Source organism: Trachemys scripta, chromosome 4 (genome assembly GCF_013100865.1).
Source record: "Trachemys scripta elegans isolate TJP31775 chromosome 4, CAS_Tse_1.0, whole genome shotgun sequence".
Classification (NCBI taxonomy): domain Eukaryota; kingdom Metazoa; phylum Chordata; order Testudines; family Emydidae; genus Trachemys; species Trachemys scripta.
In genome coordinates, this window is record NC_048301.1 from 85462674 (window position 1) to 85480956 (window position 18283).

The 18283-nt window shown below is 42.8% G+C and overlaps 1 protein-coding gene across 7 annotated transcripts in view; it reads left to right on the top strand.

Moving 5' to 3' along the window:
- ANO5 (anoctamin 5) overlaps positions 1–18116 on the top strand; it is a 100362-nt gene extending 82246 nt beyond the window's left edge. For all 7 annotated transcript variants that reach the window (XM_034769802.1, XM_034769805.1, XM_034769806.1 and 4 more), the window contains 7 exons: positions 956–1125; positions 4695–4792; positions 5110–5240; positions 6915–7120; positions 10463–10644; positions 12427–12532; positions 14126–18116. In XM_034769802.1, the coding sequence (XP_034625693.1) occupies positions 956–1125; positions 4695–4792; positions 5110–5240; positions 6915–7120; positions 10463–10644; positions 12427–12532; positions 14126–14350 (1118 nt within the window). In that variant the 3' untranslated portion in view covers positions 14351–18116. The remainder of the gene's footprint in view (positions 1–955; positions 1126–4694; positions 4793–5109; positions 5241–6914; positions 7121–10462; positions 10645–12426; positions 12533–14125) is intronic.
- The last annotated feature ends 167 nt before the right edge of the window (positions 18117–18283 follow it).

An 18283-nucleotide genomic window follows, 5' to 3' on the forward strand; every position in this document is an offset into this window, starting at 1 on the left:
TCCCAAATATTTCCCTATTATGACTCCCCTGTTTTTGACTGTCCAATTACATGAAAGCCCTTTATGGGCTCCAGAAATTATTTGTCAGGCCAAACTCACCAACATTCATGCAGGGAAGAGTAAAGTAGCCTTTTCCTGAAGCCAGCTTAGTCCAGTGTGTCTGCAGGGAGATTCGGCCCACTGCTGGCCAGCCTGAGTTCTTGTGGTTTATTTTTCTCTCCCCTCCTGCTCAGAATGGCTATTTAGCTAATGATATTTTACAGTTTATTTTACCAGTTGTGGGATTAGTGCTTTCTGCTACTGAGAAAAGCAAACATGATGGAAAAGATGGAGCAGAGTCCTCAGTAGCACCCTTGTGGTGATCACACCAGCATGTTACCTCTTTGCTTCAACTATCTTCCTGACAAGTAGGAAGCCTCCTTGCTCTCTCACCCACCTTTGGCCTTTCTTTGAGAGGTGCTGAGTATCTACAGCTCCCACTGGCTTCACTTACAATTATGAGAGCACAGTACTTTTGAAGATCCAGCCCTATAAAACTGCAGCAAGTGATTCTCTTTCAGAACACAGGAGATCTTCTCCATCTATGCTAGGTTTCTATTTTACTGCCAAAATGGAAACTTTCTCACCCTGCGAGGGCACAACCAACAGTTTGGGAAATGCTACTCTGAGGAATTAAGTGATGAAAGATTCCAAGGTGGAGCTGGTGACACTAGCTGGTATGTGAAAAGGGGGAAATCCTATCCGATTAGCATTTCTAGAATGAGTCCAATGCCCCTCCCTGATCAAAGAGCTGTGCTGTGCATAGAGGATATACTGTCTGACAACAGGAATGCCAGCTGCTTACCATAATGTGTTTTCTTGAGATGTTAGACTGCTGAGGGTGACAAACATTTATGAATCTGCATGTTTGAAATGGAGTAAAGGCAATTTAAAACTGTTTATTTTGGTTTCCCAGAGATCCCAAGAACTCACCTGGAGTATGAGAACAGACTCACTATGAAGATGTTCCTGTTCCAGTTTGTCAACTACTACTCATCCTGCTTCTATGTGGCTTTCTTCAAAGGGAAATTTGTGGGATACCCTGGCACATATACATACATGTTTAGTCGCTGGAGAAACGAAGAGGTATGCATTCCTCTGGACTTTAGGAGGAGGATAGATAATAAATACAGTTGGCCAGATCCTCACTAACGCCTCCATCCCCTTGATAACAGAAGTTTTCTAGATGTGGGAAGGTGCTTGGAATGAATGCCCTGTAGCTGCTCTAAACTGGCACTAGGGACCGAACTAGCCCTTGACTGTTCCCAGGATCAGAAAGATGAAAAGATAATAGAAAGCTACCTAGGGCCCCTACTCCTCCTCCTTGGGCACACCAAATGGAGTCCAGATATATCTGAGGATCTAGAGCTAGATCCTTAAAGGGGACTTAGGATCAGCATTGCAACACCTAACATTTAGGCACCTTGCCACCCAGTAGAATCCACAGCCCTACATTAGCTGCCGAGGCTCCCTATACAGTGGAAGGGGCGAGTTAGGTAGTTAAGAATGGGATTCAGAAGCCAGCAAGCTGAGAGGGGAGATGTACACTATAAGAAATGCAGAGGAGAGGGATGTGGCCTAAGTTGTGCTCTTCAAAGGGAGTTAGGTGCTGGAGGGAGATGCTTATCGCCACTTGGGATTCACAGCTGTGAACCCTCTCCTGGAGTTAGGCGCCTAAACCAGCTCAGCTCTTTCTTGCCAAAAAATTATGGTGATAGTGGCAGCTCCCTTATGCCCAGCGGTTAGAGCATCTGACCCACTGAACCAGAGAGAATAACTCTATAGCGTAGCAATTAGCGCATTCTCCTGAAAGACCTGGGCTCCAATCCCTACCACAACGACTATTTAAGTGTTTTACACAATATGGAATAGGAGAGATTGAGAGAGCCCTGGCCCGGAATACTCCATAGCTCATTGAGCAAGTCACTCACCTGGGAGATGGGAGACCTGGGTTCAAGTCCCTGCTGTGAATCAGGCAGAGTGGGGATTTGAACCCAGGTCTCTCATAAACAGGGTGAGTTCTCCAGTCACTGGACTGTTAGTGTAACGGAGACTCTGGCACCATGACCACCTCCAAGGCTGTTGTCACAGTTTGGGGCAACTGCACCTGTACTTCACCTCAGTGGTCCAGCAAGGGCACCCATTCTTGGTCTTCCAGCTTCCCAGCCGTTGCCTTTCTGGCAGAGAGATGTGTGTCTCTCTGCCTCCTGACCAGGGTATTTCCAGGTCCCTGCTTTCACTGTTATTCCCAGCAAAAGACATGCTGCCTAAGCAGACTTCTTCTTCATTCTCTTTTCAGAGACGGTACACAGTGTAATTGCCACAGTTGTAAGTTACCACATAGTTCTTTCTAAGCAAGCACATATTCTTAAGGTAAAAGCACTATAGAGAAAACATATTAAAGACAATAAAACCTACACACATGCTAATAGCTTACCAGGTATCACCCCAACTACAACCTGGGCTCTGGCAGGAGCAGTCCTTCAACCTGGGGTTTTCCTGGGGTTTCAATTTCACCATACCCTTTGCTCTGAACAAGAACCCTCAAGAGTAAGATAGTTTCTCATTTATCCAGCATGGCTCTTTGAAGAGATCATGACCAGGTAATTAGCCAATGGGTCTCTGCTCAAAGTGCAGCTTCCAAAGGATGGATTTGAGGTGGGTCATTTGCATTCCCCTTACCCCTAAGTATTTCCTAGGAAATCCACTTCACACTTACAGTCCCCAAAAGACCTTTGAAGTTCCTAATATCTTCCAGAGATTTAATTAATACTGCCTTCCTCCTAAAGAAGTTCTGTACAATAATACACAGTTTGCATTTTCAATATAAGGGACCCAAAAGGTATTAAAATGTAATTCCATAAGGTTTGCCCAAGATATGGCAGGATATCGTCATATCTGTCATAGCTGTATTTTGTGCAGGGCCGGATCTGGTAGGTATGGCCTAAGGCGACCTCTAAACCTGCCTACCAGATCAGGCCCTGCAGATAAGATAGATGGGGAAAATATGTAGTTTCAGGATTCTGCAAGAGTTTAGACGTGAGCTTGGCTCTGAACAGTTTGGCAAAGTCATGATTTGAACAGTATTGCACATGCCCACTGGAAGAAGTTTGTTCACTGCTGGGACTTTACAGGTGTAAATTGAGGTACGTAGGGAGTTTAGATATCTACAGGATTAGGTGGCTGCTGGATGAGGGTTTGGAGGATCTAGATTTTGGATTTATGTGCCTAAAGCAGCAGTTAGGAACCTAAATCCCTTTCTGGCTCTGGATGTATTTAGCACTTCTCAGGATTTGGCCCTTGCTGTTTGCAAAGAAGACTAGTCTTTAAAACTTCTGCTCTTTATGATGGCCACCATGAGAATTTACTGTCCCTAAACAGCATGAGGACCTTGAGGATTATTTTTTCTAAATCATTGATGGGCACCTTACTTATCTCAGTGATGTATTGGCTCTGTTTAGTGGGGCCTCTGGCTCTGTGTGTACTGTACGCGGGTGAAGACGGTGCTCCTCTGGGCAGATTAAAGCCAGGGCAAATGTAAGTGCTCACTGACATTAAGGTATCTCCACCAGCAAGGTTAGCATCAAAGATGACTGGCCTTCTGCTTCATGCAAAACACTTCTAAAAGTTCTGGCTTTGGATATTCATGCACGACTCCCAGTGAAGCCATGTGTAAACCTCCGAAGGCAAAATTGGGTGTTAAATGTTGCCTGGAGGGCAAGAGGGAGAAAAATAGCTTGAGGCAAACAAAGGGCAGCTATCTTAGCAAAGTTAGGGACTGAAGTCTTCTAGATGTTTTCAGGGCCAGTAAATTCTCATGGTGGCCCTGATAAGGAGCAGAAATTTTAAAAATCCACAAACAGCGAGGGCCAAATCCTGAGAAGTGCTAAATACATCCAGCTCTCTGAAGTGAATGGGAGATGCAGGAGTTGAGTACTTGGGATTTGGCCTCTGGTATTTCGAGGTACCAATGTTGGTGCCATGTTGGCATCTCACTGGATTCAATGGGAAAGGCAGGAACTGTTACTGGAGGAAGTTGGAAGACTGCTTATGCCCCCATCCACATACACCCATACGGGGTATGTCTGCACTCAGCTGGGAGCATGGACTAGGTCTGTTCAAGCTAGCACACTGAAAATAATAGTGTGGACATTGCTGTATGAGCAGTGGCTCAAGGCTAGCTACTCAAGTCCAAGCCCCAACCTGACCCCATGGATCCAATCTCAGAGGGCTAGCCCAAGCCAGTGCCCATGCCTCTCCATTCACATGGCTATTTTTAGTGTACTAGGATGAGCAGAGCTAGCACGAGTCCGTCTCCTTGAGCTGGGAAACACATTCCCAACTGCAGTGTAGATAGACCCAGAGAGGCCAGTCTAAGCCCTGTTGAGTCACTTTGTCTTTCAAATGGTCTGAATATTTCAATTTTGAAATGTTTTACCTAGCACATTTCCTTTTTGGACAAAAATACAACATGGTTTAGCCTTTTGGAACAGTCTCCCTGAAGGTGAATTTTTAGCTGGGAGCTGAAGTGCAAATTACTTCTTTCCCTAAGCACTTTAAGAACTCTCTCTTACATTAAATTGTATTGTATGCAGGTGATGGCCAACTTAGTAACTTGCATGATTGTTTTCTCTCCAACTTCTTTTTTTGGTCAGTGTGATCCTGCAGGCTGCCTGATTGAACTGACAACACAGCTCACCATAGTTATGGCCGGCAAACAGATTTGGGGAAATATACAAGAGGCCATTGTACCGTAAGTGATGCCTTACATTGAGCCACTTGGTTTGTAGATGGCTGAAATTAAGGGTGATGAGTAGCATCATTTCACTGGCCATGCTAAGAGAAATGCTGTAGGTAAATTAACCGCGTAAGTGCTGAAAAGTAAATCAAATTTTTAGAGTTCTTTTGGCTTCTTTTCTGTAGGAGATGTTTGTAAAGACTGTTCAGTATGGGAGTGAGGAGTTGGTTTCTGTTGGGGGAAAGAGGTGCTTTATAGCGCACAATATATTCTCTAATCATGACTCTATATTCCCCCCCTCCCTTATTGTTCCTATTTCCCCACACACACAGCTGGATTTGGAATTGGTGGGGACGCAGGAAAGCCAGATGTAATCCAGAGAATTTATATAGTCGCTGGGAGCAGGATCATGATCTGCAGAGCTTTGGAGCCTTGGGGCTATTCTATGAATATCTAGAAATGGGTGAGCTGAAAACACATCTTTGAAATGAGGATAAGAAACTTTGTTATTATGGTTATAAGAACAGAGCTTTCCAGTTGGGGGGTTGGCATGTTCTCTGATAAGTATTGTAAGCAGCATAGAATTCATTGGTTGTAGTTAAATAGGTCAGCCCAATAAATGAAGCTGCCTTTATATTGTTATAATGCATTGAGCAAAGTTCTTGTTCATAGTATTATATATCCAGGAACTGTTTCTCTCCCAGTTGGATGGTGGATCTGTTATCCATACTGCATCTCTCTAGTGCATATTCTGCCATTCTTCCCAGGCATAACTTCCACTGATAGTAGAAACTCTGACCATGGGATGAGTGCCAAGTATGCTGTAAGAATCTGCACTGCAGATATGAGATCCACAATGAGGATCAGAGAATCCACTGTGTTTTGGGTCTGCACTGATTTGTGCTCTGATACTACCCAGCTGACCAGCAGAGGGCGCATGAGCTAACCAACTGGCACTATTTCTAAAATGATGCCGACATGACTGATGAAACAGTTTGCAAACAGCTAACTAAAAAAACAGAAATTAAGCCCATGCAAAATCCAGAAAACACTGAAAAAAATCAGTGTTTGTCAAATAGGACAAAATTTGTTGAAAGGGTTGCCTGGTGGTATCCCTCTTAATGCCACTCCTAAGCTGTGCATATAAATCTATAAATCTTGTTTGGAACTACCTAGCCACATTCGTGTCATGTAGCCATTTCACCTTGGGCTGTGATAAAAAATAGCTGCTGTAGTAGCTGCTAGTGGCAGTGAAGATGCAGTAGATGTTTTTCCTTTTCCTGAATCATAATTGAACGATTGCCCTAGCATAATTCAGCGACCACTTGGTTGCTGGAGATTCTATTTTTTGGCTGTGATGGAAAATTGAAGTCCTGACCACATGTGGTTATTATAGATCTCATGACAGTTTTAGAACCGTATTTAACGCCAATGTCCTGGCCAAATTTTATGGAGTTTTACATTCTCCTTGGGCTTTGAGTAGATATAGTATTCCTTTTCACTTTCTGTTCCTAAACTATTGTGGGGTAGTGTTGACACAACTGAAAAGGCTGCCACATACCACACCATAGGTGCTTTCATTTTGGTGGTAGCTAAAGTGATTATTTATGTATAGAGTTTGTAATTTTGTAATTCATATTAAGATTTACCAGTGGCATTAATCACAGATGTAATGAACTGTCAATAAACACATGAACAATAGAGTCACAAGGGAAGAATACATGTTCAACAATTTCTTGTTCGGGAATGAATTAAAATTAATTAAAAGCTAAAAGAGGTTGGTCTATAAAATAATTGGAGGGTTTGAGAGCCAGCATGTAAAGTCCTGCATCAGTCCAAGTCTGGTCAGTCAGACTTTACTGCTTTGTTCATTCAATCTCTTCTCCAAACTGCTGAGTCTTTCAGTTATAACACACACACGCAATTCTTTCTTGAAAGTACTTGGATACTATACTTTTATTAGCACGCTGTTGTAATTTAGAAAATTGGTGATATGAATACATTCCACTAGAGTTGTTTTTCACTTGGTAGGGTTATCTTGAATGCTCTGGTATTACAATAGCGTGAATTGTGAACTTAAAGATAATTTCCCTAGAGTTCAAAACAACTGTTGTTCATATCCCTTCCTCCCATGCAGTCATTCAGTTCGGATTTATTACTCTGTTTGTGGCCTCTTTTCCACTGGCTCCCCTTCTTGCACTGATGAATAATATCTTGGAGATTCGAGTAGATTCCTGGAAGCTTACCACTCAGTTCAGGAGGCCTGTTGCTGCCAAAGCCCACAGTATAGGAGTTTGGCAAGAAATTTTAAATGGAATGGCCATCTTGTCTGTTGTCACTAACGTAAGTAAACTAACTAAGTCCATTTGCTTATGATTCTTTATATTTTCAGGATTTGTAGGTTTTATAATCAGCTTCTACTGTTTCTCATTCTGCATAGAACCTATTTATTATGTGTATAACACCAAAGTTTGAGTCGCAGTGCTACCAGGGTGTTGATCATAGAATCATAGAAGATTAGGGTTGGAAGAAACATCAGGAGGTCATCTAGTCCAACCCCCTGCTCAAAGCAGGACCAATCCCCAACTAAATCATCCAAGCCAGGGCTTTGTCCAGCCAGGCCTTAAAAACGTCTAAGGATGGAGATGCCACCATCTCCCTAGGTAACCCATTCCAGTGCTTCACCACCCTCCTAATGAAATAGTTTTTCCTAATATCCAACCTAGACCTCCCCCATTGCTCCTTGTTCTGTCATCTGGTACCACTGAGAACAGCCGAGCTCCATCCTCTTTGGAACCCCCCTGTGATGGGGGTGACAACTCACCAGCGCGGCGCCTCCTGTCGGTCATCCTGGGAATTAGCTTTTTTGACCCGGAGCGCCCTCTGCAGGCCGGTACCTCACTGTCACTGGCCCCGTGTCCCTCCCGGACCTGGTGCCCCCCTTTCTCATGGGGGCTACCCCCTGGCAGTACCTCCACAGTTTCTGGGTCTCCCCACGCAAAGGAACCCCACCCACTATCCCCACCTCGCCTCCATCTTTGGCTACTGCCAGTCACAATCTAGCCCCCGCACACTGGATCAGACTGCAGTGTATGTGCCACTCATCACCAGCAAGGGGAGGGTGGGCTCTGCTGCCTCTACCTGCCCTTGGGCTGCCCCTCTGCAACCCCATTATCTTTTCGGCCTTACACGAGACCTGCAGCCGGGGTGGTTTCCAGGCTGGAGCTCCCCAGCTCCTCTGGCCTTCCCCCAGCCCTGCTCCACCTCAGGTACTCCGCTCAGCTCCCAGCAGCCAGGCCCTTCTCCCTCTAGAGAGAGAGAGAGACTCTGTGCTTCTGGCCCACTGCCCTCTTATAAGGGCCAGCTGGGCCCTGATTGCACTGGCTACAGCTGTGGCTGCTTCCCCCATCAGCCCAGCTTTTCTCTGCCACAGCCCTCTCCCGGGCTGCTTTAAGCCCTTCCAGGCAGGAGCGGATGGCCACCCTGCTACACCCCTGTTCAGGTAGTTGAAGGCTGCTATTAAATCCCTCCTCACTCTTCTCTTCTGCAGACTAGATAAGCTCAGTTCCCTCAGCCTCTCCTCATAAGTCATGTGCCCCAGCCCCCTAATCACTTCCCTCAATCTGCTGGCAACACTCCTACTAATGCAGCTCAATGTGCCGTTATCCTTCTTGGCAACAAGGGCACACTGTTGACTCATATCCAGCTTTGCGTCCACTGAAAACCCCAGGTCCTTTTCTGAGGTACTGCTGCTTAGCCTGTCGATCCCCAGCCTGTAGCAGTGCATAGGATTCTTCCGTCCTCAGTGCAGGACTCTACACTTGTCCTTGTTGAACCCCATCTGATTTCTTTTGGCCCAATCTTCCAATTTGTCTAGGTCACTCTAAACCCTATCTCTACCCTCCAGCATATCTACCTCTCTCCCCAGATTAGTGTCATCTGCAAACTTGCTGAGAGTGCAATCCATCCCATCATCCAAATCATTAATGAAGACGTTGAACAAAACCGGCCTCAGGACTGACCCCTGGGGCACTCCACTTGATACCGGCTGTCAACTAGACATCGAGCCATTGATCACTACCCGTTGAGCCCGACGATCTAACCAGCTTTCCATCCACCTTATAGTCCATTCAACCAATCCATACATCTTTAACTTGCTGACAAAAATACTGTGGGAGAGACTGTGTCAAAAGCTTTGCTAAAGTCAAGATATATCACATCCACCACTTTCCCCATATCCACAGAGCCAGTTATCTCATCATAGAAGGCAATCAGGTTGGTCAGGCATGACTTGTCCTTGGTGAATCCATGTTGACTCTTCCTGATCACCTTCCTCTCCTCCAAGTGTTTCAAAATGGATTCCTTGAGGACCTACTCCATGATTTTTCCAGGGACTGCGGTGAAGTTGACCAGTCTGTAGTTCCCCAGATTCTCCTTATTCCCTTTTTTAAAGATGGGCACTATATTTGCCTTTTTCCAATCATCCAGGACCTCCCCTGCTCACCATGAGTTTTCAAAGATAATGACCAATGGCTCTGCAATCACATCAGTCAGCACCCTCAGATGCATTGCAACTGGCCCTATGGAGTTGTGCATGTCCAGCTTTTCTAAATAGTCCTTAACCTGTTCTTTCACCACTTGAGGGCTGCTCACCTCCTCCCCATGCTGTGCTGCACAGTGCAGCAGTCTGGGAGCTCACCTTGTCTGTGAAGACCAAGGCAAAAAAAGCATTGAATACTTCGGCTTTTTTCACATCATCTGTCACTAGGTTGCCTTCCCCATTCAGTAAGGGTCCCACACTTTCCCTGATCTTCTTGTTGCTAACATACCTGTAGAAAACTCTTCTTGTTACCCTTCACATCCCTTGCTAGCTGCAACTCCAATTGTGCTTTGGCCTTCCTGATTACACTGCTGCATGCTCGAGCAATATTCTTATACTCCTCCCTAGTCATCTGTCCAAGTTTCCACTTCTTGTAAGCTTCCTTTTTGTGTTTAAGCTCACCAAAGCTTTCTCTGTTAAGCCAAGCTGGTCACCTGCCATATTTGCTATTCTTTCTGCACATCGGAATGGTTTGTTCCTGTGCCCTCAATAAGGCTTCTTTAAAATACAGCCAGCTCTTCTGGACTCCTTTCCCCCTCATATTAGCCTCCCAGGGGATCCTGCCCATCAGTTCCCTGAGGGAGTTAAAGTCTACTTTTCTGAAGTCCAGGGTCCGTTTTCTGCTATTCTCCTTTCTTCCTTTTGATGACATGCAGCTTTGATGACATTTAACCGGGACCGGGTAGTTCATTCACTTGACTTTCCCAGTGTCTGGCCAGATTGAGGCATGGATGGGAGTTAGTTTACTGAAGCTCAGTCCAGATATGGTATTGGCAGTGCTGGTTGGCTAAGGGAAACCATAGGAGTTGGCTAAGATAATTTCATTCCTTCAGTTGAGAATGGTTAATAAGATTCACAATCTATGGGTTCAGTTAGATCCTCAGCTGCTCCTGAATGTCCAGATAGCAGCAGTGACTAAAGATACTTTTTATAAACTGAAAACCAATAAACTGCTGCATCTAGCGTTCCAACTTCACATTGGACTGTCAAACAGACTCAGATATTTCATTTCAAAGGAAAATATTAAGCAAGACACTAAGTCACGGCTTATGCAGCACCATCTCAAGTTCTGTTTCTTTTTTCAGGCCTTTATTGTAGCCTTCACATCTGATATGATCCCTCGTTTAGTTTACTACTATGCCTATTTTACAAATGAAGATTCACCCATGTCTGGATACATTAACAACAGTCTATCTGTGTTCCAAGTCTCAGATTTTCTAGAGGGAAAAAGACCTGAAAATAATCCAGAGAACTTTCTCACATGCAGGTTTGTGGTGATTTAAAAAAAATAATTGTCTCTATGTTTTAGATGCAGTTTTCTAAGTAGATAGTTCTTACTTAATTATAAAATAGATAGGCCTAATTCTTCAATGTTAGAACTAGTGCAGGATCTAGCTTCCTTTAGAAAATGATTTAGATAACCCCACTAACCACCAAAAATCATATTTTTTTTTTCATTTGAGTCAAAGGGAGTCCAGGTTGGTGTAACTAATAAATGCAAAGGCATGAAAAAGGGTGTAACACAGAAAGCAACCAACAGGGAGACTAAGAATGTATGATTTAAATCCATCCCACTTTGGTAATTGCTGGAAATAGGTCTGACGGTATCTAACTGAATCTAAGGAACCTAGATACTCACCACTCATTATCACCTCTGAATTTGGCTGTTTCTAAAACTGATTTTGGTCTATGTAAGGGGTGATCAAACTGTGGCTTGCAAACCGCCTGCTGCTCTTTTACCATTAAAGTAAGATCATGGAGCTCCCCTTGCTCTCCCCCATTCTCCGCCTACCAGACTGGGGGCGGAGCGGGGAAGCTCAGGACCTCTGCCTTGCAGCGGGGTGGTGGGGTAGGGGCTTCTGCCCAGTGGAGAGGGGGGGTCTCTGGGCTTCAGCCCTGCGGGGCACACTTGCCAGGGCTTGGCTTCAGCAGAAGTGGGGTTAAAGCCCTGAGCCCTGTTGGGCACCTCCCGTGGGGCTGAAGCCCCAGCCCCTGGCAGGCGGGTCCCGGCTCTCGAACTAATGAAGATTATCGTATGCGGCTCGGAGGGCCAGTAAGTTTGGTCACCCCTGTCACAAGCAGTTTGATGCAAGTATTCAAAATCCAAGCTCAGCTGGTGAGTTTTGATTGAACACACAGGGCATATGGTGTGCTTCTGTTGCCTGATTGGATACAAGTAAACCTCCTTGAATCAGGTTTATAATGGAGTGAAAAAATACCCAAAGCATAAGGCCCTGGCATAGCACAAGTTTCTCAAGACCAATGTTGTGCATCACACTGTCGTGATGGAGGCCTACATTTTCAAAATGACTCTAGTGTTGTCTTCTTCTGCCTGGCTTTGCCGAGGTATTTGACATTTTATACTGAAGGACCAATATCTGTATACACATATTGGGACATATTCTTAGCTGGTGTACATTAGCATAGACATATTTTTCCAATGGCAAAGGAATTATGTCCATAAGGGTTCCGTGTGTTGGTGAAAAAGCCTGGATTTGTCCATGGTGAAGGAATTGTGGATCGGAGAAGGAACTTCAGAGACATCCATGACAAAAGGGAAACATATGATTGGATACAAAACAAATCCACTACAGATAGATCATGACTCAGAGTAAAGCTCCCGTAGTCTGTCTTTATCCTGCCATAAATATTAATGCTGAACACACACATGCCTGCTCACACATTGAGTCCTTGATCTGTCCAGTAAATCTGTCCATTCTGATACCATTCAATCAGCTTCCATTGTGCTATTCAGGAATTGTCCATTATTTGGTCACCACCTGAATACAGTAGTAATCCACGTATAAATTTCACTTCTCAGACATCCTCAGCCATTCTGTGTTGTTGTGAATAAGAGTGTCTGAGCAAATTGGCAATAGAATCAAGTTATGAGGGCCAACCTGTTCCTGCCAAAGAGAACAGAACATTTAGAACAAGATCAAAAGGTTCCTTAAATGACAGCTGTATTTGCATGTAAATGTCACTGAGCTTGTAGTCTGTCTCAGATTAAATATGACATTTCACCTTTACATTTATTTATATCTAACAGGTACAGAGACTATCGATATCCACCAGGCCACGAGAAGAAATATTTACACACTATGCAGTTTTGGCACATTCTTGCTGCAAAAATGGCCTTTATCATTATAATGGAGGTATGTGCCAATCAGTCTTCTGAAATCAATACATTATACATTCTGTATATAGTTACTATTTTTTTATGAAAGTCAAACAACTTCTGAGAATATCCTGTATTCGCTTGCATAAGCAACACAAAGAAAATGTCAGCTGTACAAAATAAAACAAACCCTCAATTTTCACTCAGTCCTTACTCAGGCAAGACTCCCTTTGAAATCAAGAGATTCAGTCCAAAGAAAAGAGCAGAGTTAAATCCTTTTATGCAAATAAGAAAATAACTAAACCACTAGGCCTCCCATATGTATAACTCCCATTGGTTTAGTTGGGAGTGCTACTTCTGAGAGGACTGCAGTACTGCTTTCTAAAAGTGTTTTAAGATGATGAGCAGCAGCTAAAATTGCTCAAGTCAATCATTTCGAGTGGTAAGCCAGCCTTTTGCAGGCTATCAAAGGAGTAAGGGGATTGTTTATGAGCTGCATCCATGGCATTTCCCACTGCGATCCTGTCAGTTCTCACAAATTGAGCTGGGTCAATACGTGGATGGGATATTGTGGTAGGGCGAAGACTCACTGGCACGGCGCCACCTGCTGGTTGTCTAGGGAATTTGTTCTTTTCCAACTCCAGAGCACCCTCTGACAGCTGATGTCTCGTCTGTTGCTGGCCCCCGTGTTCCTCCCAGACCCTGGTGCCCTTTGCCCAGGGGTTCTAACCACCGCAGCAATCCACAATTTGGGTCTCCCCACCCAGGGAAACCCCCAACCTCCTATCCCCACCTTGCCTCAGTGGCTACTGCCAGTGATCGTCTAGCCCCCGCTCCCTGGGGCTGACTACAGTCTATAAACCACTCATCATCGGCAAGGGGGTTGGACCAGTTGCCTCTGCCTGTATCTGGGCTGCCCCTCTTCAGTTCTAGTACCCTTTTGTGGGCCCTCAACTCGGCCTGCAGCCTGGGGCTTTGCTAGACTGGAGCTTCCCAGCTCCCTCTGCCCTTCCCCAGCACTGCTCCACCCTAGGTACCCCCCCTCAACTTCCCAGGTAGCCAGGTCCTTCTCTCTGTACCGCTAGAGAGAGACTCCTCTCTTGAGCTCCTGGCTCACAGTCCTTTTATAGGGCCAGCTGTGGCCTGATTGGGCGGTGGCCTCAGCTGTGGCTGCTTCCACAATCAGCCTTTCCCAGCCACAGCCCTCTCCAGGGCTGCTTTTAACCCCTGCTGGGCCAGAGTTGGGTAATCACCCTGCTACAGTTATCTCCAATGAGCCATCTAGATCCAGCAAAATGGTGCTAGCGATTCAGAAGGTATCACTCTTCCTCCTGAACCTGTTATGAAGCACTTTGGGATCAAAGTTGGTGTTTAAGTGTAAGGGTGTTTTATAATCTTTTTATTTGTACATAAAATCCAAAAATAGCAACGTTTTTTGTAACATGATGTGTATTGTTCCAGGACAGTCATATTACAGTATGCTCAGTTTTAAAGGAAAAGAGAAAATTTTTTTAATAATAATACCCAGCTCTTATGTAGTGCTTTTTTAGCTGGAGATCTAATTATTCCTTTATTCTGTAATACATCATCATCACTTTCCCTTGCCTCTTATTTATTTATTTATTGGCAGCATATTGTGTTCATTGTCAAATTCTTTGTGGCCTGGATGATTCCAGACGTCCCAGCAGAGGTGAAAGCCAGAATAAAACGTGAAAAGTTCTTAACTCAAAAAATCCTGCATGAATATGAACTCAATAAGCTGAAGCAGAAACTGTGTGAATGCAAGACGTCTGAAAACATGGAAAAGGAAGTAATTGCCACAGAAGGAAAAGTGGAGTTATCCCAGGCAATGTAGCTGGAGGGGCTATCCGATTTTAGTCCCTGAAACTCTAGTCCTTATTTATCTGTGATCTGCTCAGTATGCAGTATGTTGAAAGCCATATGATAGTTTTAACCCTTTGCTTTCAGTCCAAAGATTTTAAACATTTGTTTTTCTAAAAGACACCTGTTACTGAGTATTGTAGGCTTGGTAAATACTATTTCTCAATTTCCCTGTTCTGTAGCTGTTTTGTAGCTACCCATCGGTCTGGACAATGGATAAATCTCATGGGTCTAAACATCAATATATTATTTGGAAATCCTGTGACACTGATTCCTAGCGTAGGGGTTGTGACTCTCCCCAAGAGGTTGTGATCAGGTGTATGAGAGTCATGACTACCCTGAGCTTCCCATACTTCTAAATGGGAGAAGGAAGGGCAGTACCAACTAGCTCCCAGCTAGATGGCAAGGTATGTACTGGACAGCTCCTGCTACGGAGAAGATTGAGAATGAGTGTTTAGAACATCACAACGTAATTAGCTAACATTGGAGGCAGAATGATATTTTTTTATATCCACTACATTTCATATATAATATTTGTTCACGGGCTTGCAACTTGTATTCCTTTTTTTAGGCACATGTGTTTTAAAGATATATTGACTTAATTCTACTTTGGATATTTTAAGGGCTCAGAATTGAGATAGGATATCTTTATTTATTTAGCCTATCTCCTAGAACAGGAAGAGACCTTGAAAGGTCATTGAGTCTAGCCCCTTGCCTTCACTAGCAGGACCAAGTACTGATTTTGCCCCAGATCCCTAAGTGGCCCCTTCAAGGATTGAACTCACAACCCTGCGTTTAACAGGCCAATGCTCAAACCACTGAGCTATCCCTCCCCATTGAGAAGCTATCCCTCGTAATGAAGAAAAAGAATAGTTTAATTTATTTTCAATTTTTTACTCTGAATAATCCTCATCTGCTAAAGAGTTTCCTCATAATAAAGTTTAAACATTGAAAGTTTGTGGAATAATCTGCTAGTTACAGTACTTTTGCCAGGGTTTGATAGTTTAGTTTAGATTACATTATTTAAGGAAACTTAGCTGTTTTAGTTCTTAACTCTACAAGACATAATTTGAAAAACTATACTAAGTTAGTAGGGGTCTGCCCCATCATATGATTTCTGATTATGCACATGTTATCTCTGAGAATGACAACAAAGGGATAAAATGGTTTGAACCGCCTAGTCAGAAATTCTTCAGGAATTAACCACAGGGCTGTGAATTTTGAACAGACCCCAGGGTGGGGTAGCTGGAGTGTAATACAGATTGATCTATATATGTCATTGTGTCTGTATGTGAATGTGATTATAAAGCGATAAAGTGAAGTATTCTTAATATTTTAAAAATGCCAAGCAATGTACATTTATGTAGCCATTGTCCTGATAGTAGGAACCCTTGAATTTTTTTTGTTTTTAATCTTGCCAAGAAGAAACCTTTTTATTTTGTCATGGGGCTGTCTGCAAAGGTATGAAGTATATTACTTGTCAGCTATTTGTGCAAGATAGCTACAAGCTGTTTATGAGCACTGCCCTTGCTATATAATTCTAATTACAAAGATTTTACTGATTTTACTATATTTTAAAGACATATCAACCTTACAATGCTTAGTGCCTTGTTTATATGCATTTTACACAAGATGTGAAAATGCTAGCTGTATAATTAAATTATATAGCCTATCTTAAAAGTGAACCTGCAGGCATCATGAAACTTTGAACCTCCATATGGCAGTGCATAGTGTTGGCTTAGCAATGACTACATATGCAAACTTCAGTTTGTCAGTGCTATGCAAAAGAGTGGAAAGCACTGTGAAGTGGACTGCGAGCTGAAGACGCAATGGACTTGCTGTATCCTCCCAAAATGTAGTATGCTAGATAGTGATATTTGGAATTTTAGTATATCTGCACTTTGAAAGTTATAGTTACTCAAATGTACCAGACCAAAACCCCCATCATCTATTTTGCCTTTCAGCTAAAGCACTCATAGTTTACTAAATCCCCAAGTTTTCAGTTCCACTTTTGGTTTTAGCAGAGCAAACTTGTGAATCAGAAAAAGAATATAATAAATACCTGGCTAATTAGCTGATTATTATAACAGAGTTTTAAATCTGTGTCTTGGGCAGAACTAACATTACTGGTAGAATTTCTAATGATAAAATGTTTACCTCGAATGAACATCACATGATTCTCCTACCGGCCAGGAAGGTTAAGAAGATGTACATCTCTTTCCATTGTAATTTAGCAAGGTGTGCTTTAAGAGCAGAGTGGCAACTGACCACATTTGATGACTGAATACTCACTTGGCTTTCTTAGACAGGCTTCCCAGAATCTTTATTGACGTGGATGTCCCCAGGGCTATTTGGTTAAATCTGTAACATTGGCGATTAGTATATGTGGTGAGCTGAGATTGCGCGGTAACATTGATGTAACTTTAAAAACTCTGATTCATTGTGAAATGCATGTATAGCTAAGATTAGTCTGCTGCTTAAGAGCGTATGTTATATTATGAAGTGCAATAAGCCAAAGATTCATTACAATTGCTGTAATTCTGTATACTCTGCCCAACCATAGTAAACGATACAAGCACTTTGCTGCTTTTTACACATATTTTACAAATACTGTAAATTAAATGGAGAACGTGCAGTTTTCATATTATTATCATGTTTAAATTATTTTCATAATTTTGTTACTGTTAGCAACCGGCAAAGCATGTGTAAAGTAGTAAGGTGAAAAGATACAACATGGTAATGTAACCTCTGAACAAGATGCACAAAAGGTCTGCTTTCAAGTTAAAAACCAGTAAACTCAGTATCTGATGTTGTATTCATGCAGATTTAAGAGAATGTCAATTACTCCAAGTCTTTGTAGTTTAAAAAAAAAAAGTCTTAGTTTGCCACACTTGAAAAGTTTCCAGCAGTATAGTTGTGTTGGCAATGGGCAATGCATCTTAAAAAACAAGAAGGAGAGAAACAAATAACTTAAAGATAAGGATGCAGCACTGATGTGCAGAAGCACCAGGTAGTAAAACAATGAAGCTGATTTAACATGTGGCCCCATTTCTTACTTCTAGCTCATTTTCGGAGAGCACTTATTATGTAATCTTATACACTAGGAACATTGGGTTGTTTTCTTCACATACTATAGTATATATTGAAAAGTGAAAAACTCTGGGATCAGCTTTAAACATACACATATTTTACACTTTAAAGCATCACTTTTTGGCGTGCACAAAAAACTATTTAAAAGAGTAAATTATCATGAAATTAACAGCTAAAGATACATAAGAACAGGTTGGTCTAAGCTGTCTCAGAATTTAACTATTTACCTTTTCTTTGTTAGTGGCTAAGCATTGTTTCAACAAACTTTTATTAGCATAACTAGGGTTATAGCCTTTCACAGATTATATTTTTTTTCCTGAAAGGTATTGCAAAGTGGCAAAAATAAAAGCCATCCTGGGAATCTGAAAGTATTAAATATTCTGTGTTAGGTTTTTGTACATTTGAATACCTAGTTTTGATGTTGAACATTAATACTGAATGTACAAAATACACACGACTTAGCCAAAAGGCCGAGAAGCGATACTACAGAACTATAACTGTATATATGTCTCTAAAAGTGTCCTTTAACCACAGTGAAACGAGTTCGGTGGTGTAGCTACTGTAACTTTTTGGCAACAGTGGATTGCTTCAATAGAATTAGTAAATGAAGAAGTATCAGGGGGTAGCCGTGTTAGTCTGTATCTACAAAAACAACAAGGAGTCTGGTGGCACCTTAAAGACTAACAGATTTATTTGGGCATAAGCTTTCGTGAGTAAAAACCTCACTTCTTCGGATGCATCCGAAGAAGTGAGGTTTTTACTCACGAAAACTTATGCCCAAATAAATCTGTTAGTCTTTAAGGTGCCACCAGACTCC